This window comes from Micromesistius poutassou (assembly GCF_964030765.1).
Source record: "Micromesistius poutassou genome assembly, chromosome: 20".
NCBI classification, from domain to species: domain Eukaryota; kingdom Metazoa; phylum Chordata; class Actinopteri; order Gadiformes; family Gadidae; genus Micromesistius; species Micromesistius poutassou.
This window is the reverse complement of record NC_140290.1, coordinates 5,390,010-5,401,945: the sequence shown is the minus strand read 5'-3', so window position 1 is coordinate 5,401,945 and position 11,936 is coordinate 5,390,010. Positions and strand designations below refer to the sequence as shown.

At 44.6% G+C, this 11,936-nt stretch overlaps 1 protein-coding gene across 2 annotated transcripts in view; it reads left to right on the top strand.

Moving 5' to 3' along the window:
- eomesa (eomesodermin homolog a) overlaps positions 1-2,122 on the top strand; it is a gene marked incomplete at both ends in the record, with an annotated part of 3,337 nt that extends 1,215 nt beyond the window's left edge. Inside the window, 4 exons of one of the 2 annotated variants that reach the window (XM_084484973.1) lie at positions 466-587; positions 838-996; positions 1,158-1,219; positions 1,360-2,122. In XM_084484973.1, the coding sequence (XP_084341099.1) occupies positions 466-587; positions 838-996; positions 1,158-1,219; positions 1,360-2,122 (1,106 nt within the window). Of the gene's footprint in view, positions 1-465; positions 588-837; positions 997-1,157; positions 1,220-1,356 lie in introns of both variants that reach the window. The other variant, XM_084484972.1, reaches the window with a different exon arrangement.
- Positions 2,123-11,936: the final 9,814 nt, after the last annotated feature.

Here is an 11,936-nt window from a genome sequence, read left to right as displayed (position 1 = left end):
AGGCCTACAGTGTTTAATCATTTGCTGGTTGTCGTCAGTTTAAAAATATTGTGCTGAAGGAGTACATTTTTAATGTACATTTATTGTATTTTTTATCTGATGGGTGATCTGGTTTGTGAAAGTACATGCATCAGAAAAGTATTTGACTCATAATGAAAATCTGAAGATGTGTGTATGTGTTTATATTTATTGTACATACAAATGGGGTAAATGTTAAATAAAATAATACACATACATCTTGTCGCAAACCAATATGATTTTAATAATTAAAAAGTCCATTAACTTAAGGCCTAGGCCTATTAATAAAATAATCGATAGGCCTATATTTTCGGGGTTTTACGGGAGCTGTCATAGGAATGTAATGTACAAAGAACTTGTGTATAATTTTATTGCCCTCACATTAAGGGGCCATTTTCGGTCATCTTAATTATTTTTATTTGTTTCAATCCCTGATTTTTATTTCAGGCAACAAGATGTACGTCCACCCTGAGTCCCCCAACACCGGTGCGCACTGGATGAGACAAGAAATCTCTTTTGGCAAACTGAAGCTGACCAACAACAAGGGAGCCAACAATAATAACACACAGGTATTTGATTTCGTTTCGATGATAAAATGCTCTTTAAAAAAAGAGATGGCCTGTAACATTTGTATTATTATTTTAGATTTGTAGGTTATGTTTTGTAATTTTTATTTTAGAAAATATATTTAAAAGTTGGTAGGCTTGTTTTTTGGGGATTTAGAATCCAAAATGTATATAGCCATAATCATTCAATCAAATAAATAAAAGTATTTTATGGTATTTCAATGTAATTAAAATCGAGTTCCTCTCGCCCCAGATGATCGTGCTACAGTCCCTCCACAAGTACCAGCCCCGGCTGCATATCGTGGAGGTGACCGAGGAGGGCGTGGAGGACATGAGCAACGAGGCCAAGACGCAGACCTTCACCTTCCCGGAGAACCAGTTCATCGCCGTGACCGCCTACCAAAACACAGACGTAAGACTGAACCTGAGTTACAATGCACAGCCACGGGGCTCATTTTAACCACAATTGTCCATCTGGATGGACTGTCCCTGCTCTATTGTAATCACGGCCTCAGCCTTCATGGCTCTCATGTTTACGTTTATATTTATGTATATATTTGTCTTACTTTGCAGATCACACAACTGAAGATAGACCACAACCCCTTCGCGAAAGGTTTCCGGGACAATTATGACTCGTGAGTTTCATATTATACCTGCCCGCTTGCACACAAAGGGTGTTTTGATTTTTGTTTTGCAGTGCACAATATCCTATCGTTTTGCTTTCCCTTTCGCACCGATTTATCTTGGCCTTCCTTTTTTTTCGCTTTTCAAGCAGGATGTACACAGCCCCGGAGAGCGACAGGTTGACCCCGTCACCCACCGACTCGCCGCGCTCCCACCAGATCGTCCCGGGCGCCCGCTACGCCATGCAGCCCTTCTTCCAGGACCAGTTCGTCAACCAGCTGCCCCAGAACCGCTTCTACGCCAGCGAGCGCGCCGTGCCCCAGACCAACAGCCTCCTGTCCCCGCAGGGCGAGGACGCGGGCGCCGGCGCCTCCGCGCAGCGCTGGTTCGTCACGCCCGTGCAACAGGCGGGCTCCAACAAACTGGACCTGTCCTATGAGAACGACTACTCCGCCGGCAGCCTGCTGTCTTACGGCATCAAGCCGCTGCCCCTGCAGACGTCCCACGCCCTCAGCTACTACCCCGACTCGGCCTTCGCCTCCATGGCGGCGGGCTGGGGCAGCCGCAGCACTTACCAGCGCAAGGTGACCACGGGCCTGCCCTGGTCCCCGAGGCCCAGCCCCCCCGCCTTCCCCGAGGAGCAGCTGGGGGCCCCCACGAAGGACAAGCTGCCAGAGGAGAGCGCGCCGCCGTCGTCGGCCTCGAACTGGCTGGAGACGTCGCACTCGCTGAAGTCTGTGGACTCGACGGACTCTGGGGTGTACTCCATGGTCTGCAAGAGGCGCCGGATGTCCCCCGGGGGCTCCAGCACGGAGAACTCCCCAAGTATTAAGTGCGAGGACTTGACCACGGACGAGTACAACAAGGACAACCCGAAAGGCATGGGCTACTATGCGTTCTACACGAGCCCCTAAATAAGACTGTTGTGTACCGAACCAGATTTATAGGCTAATGCATTGCTTTTTTTTAAATTCTTCTTCTTTTTTTTTTGCCGAGTGCACTCCGTTCCCTGTTGATACTTTTCTTCCCTTGTCCTTAAAGGTGCCAAAGCCTAATGTTTTCCCTCAAAGCAAGAAGCACATGGTTATTTTCCCAGGCCAGATCCCCTATACCTCAACACAACTTAGTTTTATTATTTTTCGAAGCATGCGACCCCCCCACCCCCGCACACACACACGCGCACACACACACCCCTTTTATTTAATTTTTTACAACTGTGATTTTTGTTATTTCTTTATTTAAATGTAGGCTATTTAAAGGTCCTTTTTGATGTACAGTATTTGTGCACTTTAGAATGTGATGTATCTTGTACAAAGTGTCTTCATGGAGGTGGTATAAAATGGGTAATAAACAGCTTTTCATAAAGCATTATCCAAATGTGTTTGGATGTACGCTGTTGTAGTTTTTTTATTGATTTAATGTTTGTACTAAGGATATCAACACTTTTTACATACTTTGCCCATTTGAAATAAGGCCTTTGGGCCCTCATGTGTGTGCCATGCCATCATGTTTATAAAGTTAGGGCTCTTAAGGCTTATCTCCGGCTGCACAATAATACAAAAAGGAAAGACTATTTCCCAAGAATTTTAACCTTACTTGTAGCCTAGTTTCAAATGTGTTATGAGGAATCAATCAGAAAACAAATGTGCCTGCTAACATGCAAGTCTAGAGACTAAAGGCAACCACATCCAACCATAATAAACCAAGGGAGATCCATTCAACAACCACTTTCAGCCGATAGGTCGACGGCTCAACACGTACGCTAAACGGTGCCATGCGTACGACAGGCGTCGGCCAAAGGCATTGACCTTTTAAGCCTCATAGCCTCAGACAACTGGTTTCATCATTTAGAGTGAAACGCACCAAATGGTCCCTGTGTAAATGGACTTTTAAATAGGCTCGCTCCAGAATTCTAATTAATTCTGTTGTCGTTTACAAAGTGGAGAGTCAGACTAGAACTCCAATCAACACCTCCTAACAAGGTAGAGCGCCTGGTTGGCCGGGCCTCTGCAGGGGAGCTGTACCAAGTGCTACGCAGGGACTTCAGCTGACAACACAGAAGAAAGGAAAAAAGCACACAGTTTGCTCTTGTTGACGCGATGGCTCATCATGGTCCTTTGACTTGTGCTCATTGGTGGTGGTTCACGTTTACTACAACAGCCATCATTGTGTCCAACTGGACGACCACAGGTGATGGTATGTTGTTGACTTTTATATACATACAGGTTTGTCTCATTGAGCACCTCTTTTTCAAGAGCGACTTGATTGGCAGTGTCACACATTTACAAACCCCGTAAAACAGCCATAAACAACAAATACAGGCCAATACGCATCCGCATGTATAGTATGGACACGAGATGGATTGAGGATTGAAGTCATTTAAATCAGTCAACTAGTCAGCAGAGCTCAAAGAAACCTCCCCTCAAAATACTGTTAATGTTGAAAATCTCAAATTTGAAATGTGTGACTCTGACGCGTTCTTAAAAGGACTATGTGAGCTACATGAGGTATTGTAGGCTACTTAAAAAGGAACACTATCATTCAATAAACATGTGACAAATGTGACTAATTAAAAAACTTCTCTCTACATCTCTACATTTCCTTAAAATGTTTGTCACAGTTCAAACCAGGCTCATTACTTAAATCAAAATGAATGAATATGGGCATAATTATTATTTATGCAATAGATATAAATACATTTACATCTCTCCCGATATATACAATTATTCATTTCTCGATTCTTTTTTGCACAATTCGATCACAAACCAGTTTTTTCACAATACTTCTGGGACAATCATGCCCCTACCACAACACCAGGATCCCCCCAGTCAATTCCAGGTATGCCATGAAGGCCATCAGCCTACAACTGCCCCCTACCCCCTACCTGCTCCAGCAAGTCAGGAGGAGTACCATTCCTGATTCCATATACTCCCGCCTGTTCTGGTTTCAGAGCGGGGCGGCAATGTTTGTGCATCACCCGCCATAAAATTAGCCATAGAGACAGACCCTGTTGGCAGGGGGTGAGGGGGGGATTGAATCAGTAATTCCTGTGTAGAAGACTACATCTCTAGGGGATGGGACAGGGGAAATATTGACAGATCACAATGTAACACAGCAATGTACACGCAGCGCCAAGTTGGAGATAGATTTATATTAAACCACGCATTCATCCCTCATAGAGGCGTGTGTGGGGGGGGATTATGAGACAAATGGTCTCTTCTTTTGTTGAGATTGAGGCCTCACCGCGGCACACGCAGGTCTGAGATGGTAGGCAAGGCCCTGCATGGCGATCATGTGCACTATGGATCGCTTGTCCTCGCAACAAGAGGCCCGTTCCTGGGAGGCTGCAGCATCTTCCAACTGCAGCAGGTCGATAAGGAGACAGGCCGTTCCTCTAACCGTTCATGCAAGAGGTGCAGCAATCAATAGACACCTCCCCAGCATGCTGCAATACAAACCCAGGGCCATGTAGACTTGATAGGACGCATCATGCATATGTAAGGTCGAGGCTTGTTGCCTCAAAGTGAACAATTGACCCGGGTGCTGCGGTCGGTGTTAACATTCTCCACTCTGGCTACTGTCTCAGTGGTGGATTTGCTAGCAGTAAGCTAGAGAAGTCTATAAGCTAGTGGCTTTCAATGAAGGGCCTTGAGATAGAGAGTGGGTATAGAATACAGCTTCATGTCAAATAACGTTAAACACACTTAATTATGTAATTCAATTCTGTAGCGACTTCACACTGTATTTCTTTTTCTACCTTTTTTACACATAATACTGATTATATTTTCCTGTACGTGCATGTGTGTCGTGTATGTGAGTGTCCTTGCATGCACGTGTGTGTGTGTGTGTGTGTGTGTGTGTGTCAGTATGTGTTTGTGCGAGTGTGTGTGGGGGGTGGCATGTATGTGTGTGTGTGTGTGTGTGTGTGTGTGTGTGTGTGTGTGTGTGTGTGTGTGTGCGTTTGTGTGCATGTGTGTGGGTGTATGAGGGGGGAATGTGTGAGTTTGTGTGTGTGTGTGTGCGTGTGTGTGTGTGTGTGTGTGTGTGTGTGTGTGTGTGTGTGTTTGGTGTGAACGTGCTTGTCTCCTTGCCCTTCCCTTAAGCTCTGTGTTGATGACCGAGCTAAGAAGCTAAGAAAGGTTAAGGAGAAGGCAGTGGAGACACTGCAGCCAAGGAGGGCTGACATTCAAACACAGATGGGAGGCCCGGGGCCACTTCCTCACCTTCAGTCACACACTATCACTGCTCTCACTGGCAAATACAGCCACAGGCAGACATCTTTTCTTTCTGGGTCAAGATTTGAAACCATCCCCCCCACCACCCCTTCATAAAAAAAAATATAAAAAAATGACAGGCCCGAGTGAGTTAGTGGCTATATTATGGTTCCTATGTTTTCTTTTCACACAGTACTTCCTCTTTTGACGCGCTGATAAATGTCAACCGATCCATGCGTTTAAAACGGGCAGCGGGCAGAGCGCCATTCTGTTGCTCTATGGTGCATTTGTCGAGAATAGGCTGGAACGGAAGTCACACTTTGGTTTGGGTGTCTCTAACTCAGAACGACAGAGAGAAAATAAAGCCTGCATGCATTTACACACTCAAAGGCCATCAAAAACATGGCAGCCCCACATATTGTTGTCGTTGTTGTATGTTGTGTGGTGACTGGTTTCATGTGGGTACTAACAGAGATGTGTACTTATTCACTAGTTAAGTATCTTTCCACAGCAATGAACAAAACATAATAATTGTCCGTCTTTCAAACCTTTACCATTTACATACTAGATCGTTGGTTTAGTTTTTTGACACATTATTTTGTAAGTATTTAATGTGATGTGTGATACATCTCATCACTGAGGAGATGATTCCCTTCGATAATGCAAGATCATGCCTATTATCAGCAAAGGTACACAAAGGTGTTTGGACTAAAAATGTAATAATTGTTTTGCAAAGTGAACAATATGTTCAGATTCTCCAGCTAAGCCAGGAGCTTCGTTAACCTGGGGTACTTACACAGGCCTCAGATACGGCCTGCATCTTCAGCAGGGCCTCATAGGGAGAAGCCCTTATAATCCATTGGTCCGTAATTAATGCCTTAATTAAGGTCTCCTTAATGCTTGATCCAGGCTTTATCACTCGAGCTAGACCCAGCCGTTCCGTGATAAGAGAGCAATGTGGAATTGGGGCAGATTGACACAGCAGAGTGGCTTCAGCGTCATTATAACCAACATCGACTGTTAATGATCTGACACATCAATATGTGAATACCAATCACATTGGTTCTCCGAGGCAATACAGTGGCGTGATTCGTAGAAGTCTGATGGCATACTTTGAAGGATCACTAAAACAACGTCCTATTGAGATACACTGACGTATCCTCGGCCCTGATGGGATTTTGGGGACCTTGTTGAACAGCTTCAGCTCTTCGACAGTTAAAAGATATAGAGGAAATATTTCTGGAGCCAAAGCTGGAAGTGTGGGATGGTGATAGAGGGATGATCTAAATCCAGCCCAGGTGTCAAGGTGTAACTCAGGCCTCTCTGGAGTCAGCCCTGACCCCGGGACCATGTGGGACCCAGGGCATGAGGGACAGACCACAGACAACCCCCCTCTACACATACACACACACACACACACACACACACACACATGTACAAACACACACACACACACACACACACACACACACACACACACACACACACACACACACACACACACACACACATATGTACACACACACACACACACACACACACACACACACTCACACGTACACACACACGCACACACACACACACACACACACACACACACACACACACACTCACAAACACACGTACACACACACGCACGTACAAACACACACACACACACACACACACACACACACGCACACACACACACACACACACACATGTACAAACACACACACACACACACACACACACACTCACACGTACACACACACGCACACACACACACACACACACACACACACACACACACACACACACACACACACACACACACATGTACAAACACACGCACACACACACACACACACACGTACAAACACACACACACACACACTCACGTGTTCACACACACACACACACACACACACACACACACACACACACACACACACACACTTGTACAAACACACACACACACACACACACACACACACACACACACATGTACAAACACACACACACACACACACACACACACACACTCACGTGTACACACACACACACACACACACACACACACACACACACACACACACACACACACACACACACACACACACACACTCACAAACACACACACACACACACACACACACACACACACACACACACACACACACACACACACACACACGCACACACAACTCGGCATAACTCTGCAGTGCGTGACTAATGTCCAAGGCCGGGACACAGTATCCCGCGGCTAAGCTGCACTTAACAGTTGCATTGATTTCAGAACCCTCGGGGGGAGGAGGGGGTTTGGGGCAATGGGATTCACCTCTACATGCTTAAACCCATTGCCCCTCCCTCATCCACCACATTTCCCCCTGTGCTGAGTTTGGTACAGTACACCCGTCTCATCATGAACACACACACACACGGACACACACCCTAAAGCGAGTAAGGGAGTCCCCGGGGATGTTCAAGGGGGCTCAGGACCACCAGACCCCCACCAGACCATGTTGAGGTTCAAGCAGGGGGGTTTTGCGGGTGGAAAATGGGTGCGGAGGCGCTCATCTGGAAATGACCTGTGGTCAAAATCAATGCATTGGCACTTTGGAGGAGTGCTGCGACAGATTTGGGAATTTCACATTCCCGTTGATTTTCCCCTGGCACCTTTCGGAGAGCAAGATGGAAAATAAAATACATAACCGCAAGAAGAAGGGGAGAAAATGGGTTCCCTTCAACTTTGTCACAAAGCCAGATGTTCAGTCAATATCATACGGTGGGCCCCCGCAGGCACGTAACGCACTCTGCTGACGCGTCGCCACTCTCCCTTTCTTATTTTGAAGTGACTCCTTCCTTGCATTTGTTTGCAACTTGTGACTCATCCAGAAGCTGTAGCCTACGGTAGCGGTTGCCTGCTGCAGGATCGCTAAACTTCTGCACCACGCTTCTCTGTTTGCTAATGGGATCTCTGCGTCTTTAAGACTCGGGGTACAATTAAGAGGTGACAGTTTGATCTCCCACCTAGAATTTCTATTTCAGCTCAGCCGCGTGATTATGCCTGGGAGGGGGTTGGGCTATTTAAAGAAAGATGGCTATTAAGTCATTTTAGAAAACTCTTTAGAAGACTCTTTTGCATCATACTTGTATCCCGCTATGTATATGTATATAATATGTATATATGTGTATATATAGGTATCTATGTATATGTATATGTATATATAGATATATAGATATAGATATATATCTATATCTATATCTATAGATATATATTTCTCATGTCTGGGCATTTGATTTTGTACACTCAGCTGACAACTGGGATGAGGGAGGGCGACACTACACAGTGTCACACACAGTCACACACACACACACACACACACACACACACACACACACACACACACACACACACACACACACACACACACACACACACACACACACACACACACACACACACACAGAAATCCAAACCTATCGCTAATGCAGGATCTCTGATTAACAACTTGCATGTATTTGGAAGTCGTAGGACAGTAGAATTGAAAGAAACAACTGGAACGACGTGTCAACACACACAGACCTGAGTCTAGATTGAAACGTTTGTTCATAAAATGCAATATAAGCAGTAAGTTTTATATTTGTTCGAAACTTTTCCCCGACCATCTTGGAAAATCTTTAGAGAAACCTCGTAATTTAAGTAAGTGTATAAAACTAGTTTGAGTTGCGTAAAAATTATCTAGGAGAAAATGGATTGAGACTACATCGCCATCTGCTGGTATGTAATGATCATTACGTCGGCATGGATAATTTTGTTGTAAACTACAGCTACTTCTTGATAATAGTGAGACTTCATTGTTGGCTATTTAATTGATCGTGCGCGTATTACTGTGTTTTATTATAGTGCCATTGTTTTCATTTATGAGTGGACAATTAAGCTATATAGCGCGTAAAACACTTCCCACACTGTACGTTTAGTTACGAGTAAAAGAAAGCCCGCTTGAGAGATTTACTGACAAAGACTTTGCCCCGCCCACTCAGTGGTCGAGCGGTTTAACTGGCCTTCGTTAGAACATTTGGCAAGTGTATTGGCCGAAAGACCCTGTCAATCAATTGTAGGACGTCCCCTCGGATAACTTTACAACCACAAACGGAGTCCCTACGAGGGAGACCGTCGGTACCCCGACTCATGACCTGGTAGAGAGAGGCAAACGGCAACAGGTGAAATGGAAGAACACTCGGAGCAAATGCGGCCCCTGCTTAGAAGCGTAAGTACCCGTCCAGCCCAGGACTTCCTACAAATAGTATACACACTTATGCGGTAGTTTAGCATCTTCCTGCCCAACAGCCGCTGATCAAGGGGATGCTGGAGAGTGGAGACCCAGACTGAGCACCCGGCCACTGCTATTGTTAGCCGGCTCTTTACTTTTAACACGTGGCGAAGCCAATGTTTCTTGTCCTAAAATCAACGTGATGTGTCTGTATACCTACAGTCTGTGTCAGCTCTGTCCTTTTTAAATGGAAAAATGTGCCTGTTGTACACACAGCGTTGTGTGTCTCGGTCCTGCTAGCTAATGGAGTAGCCGCCGCGAGTCCACCACATAGTCGGCAACGTTCAATAACCTTATCGCCTCCGAAGCCGTCTAGATAACCACTGCATCGTAGTAACCACTGGATATTTCATCAACTTTGAACTTAAACCTCGCCATGCCTGTCAGTATTCATGGTGATAAATGGTGCACAGTTGGTCTGTTTTTCTCTCCCCGTAAATAAAGGTAACGTTATAGGACGTTTATTTATTTATTGTTATGTCTTGTCACTGAGGGAAGGTCTGCGTTAGCGGGTCGTTATGTCTTGGGTTTTCAGTTGCATTTTTGAGTAAAACTATGGTTTATAAATGCGTATAAATATAACAACATCGACAACTACTTGTGACATTTCCAAGTGAGAACTCGCTGCATATTGGACTGTTAAGCTTGTCAAACGATAGGGAATACAGAGACCAACAGTTTTATCTGAACATCTTGGAGACCGTGTCAGATGTAACAGAAAACGTGGTCAACTGCGAGGTATACATTCATTATTTGTTCACCTCGTTACTTCACATTATCATCCGATGATTTATGGGAAACTACGAAAGGCAGGGGGAGGGGGTTAAACAAAGAGTGTAGCATAACAAACCATCTTGCGTCTGAACCAAGGTAAAATGCCACATTTGTGTTCTTTCAAAGTATTGTATACTAGTTGTAAGTATTTCAGCTCTCACTCTCTTCAGAAGAGACTTCAGAAAAATCACCTGTTCCTAATCAACTTTCATGGACCAACCTTTTTCACAAAGAAAGCACTATTGTTCAGCTGTCCATTAACCTCCCGGTTAAACCAATAAACTATCTATCTTATACCTCATCATATTGTCTCCATAATATTGTTGTTCTTTGACTACAGACTTGTATGTCTGCTCCATAGAGACTTTCTCTAGCCCCAGGCAATCGTTCATGTGTTCATTCATTGTTTGTCTGGCATCTGGTTGCTCAACTCCGCTGTTCTTTAATAGGTGACCTCGTAAGTGGAAAAAACCACCCTGCAATTATTTAAACCTGATCTGTACATAATCATTATGCCAATTGTAAACACCAGGTCTTCCAATGCTTTAGCACAGCTCAGCATAACTGCTGGCGACCATTTCCTTGCCACTAGTACTCATTATATTTGTACTGAATAACGGATTAATATTGATTCTACATTAGATATATACACTAGCTTTGTTACAAATGTAAAATTTGTTCAAGGCAATTTTATGCTAACTTAATTTAATCAGGGTATGCTCTTTGTTTGTCAAATCCTTTTTTAAATTATTTTTAAGGAGATCCTTCCTACATACCAGAACACCCTGAACATTGGGATATCATGCAGATTCAATAAAGATAGGCCCCAGATGGTGTCGAACCTGCTGAATTACAGCCAGTCCCCCCCCCCCCCCCCCCCAACAACTCACCCTGCCGACCTGGAAAGAGTGTCTGAGATGAAGCTCAACAAACAAAACATTTATAAATCTTTGATAGCACATTTTTAAGTCTTCCAGATCTCTTTATAGAATTCTCTTGATAATAACACTTGGCAAAGGCAAAAATGCAAGAAAGTAGTATTGGCACGTTTTCACCAGTCACATGTCTCCACACTGAGAATTTTAAAAAGAACAGCGAATTCTGTGATTTACAATTTCAATTGCCACTCTTCTCCCAATTACCACCTTTTTTTTTTGTCTGTCCCTTAAGCTTACATCATTCACACCCTGACCGCTGTTTACTAATGGTACCAACTTGGCTCAACAGTTGGTAGTTTTCCTTTGCCATGGGATTTCACCCTTAGATGCCTGCCAGCCAGAAGAAGCAACGTGCCAGAAAGCTTTTTGTGTCCCGCTGTCAAACAGCACTGATGCCTGAACTAGAGAATCGGTTTAGTGCGTGCAGAGTTGTTGAACCTATTAAAGGGTCATGGCTTGGCTATTAAATGATTAGTGAATTGGCTT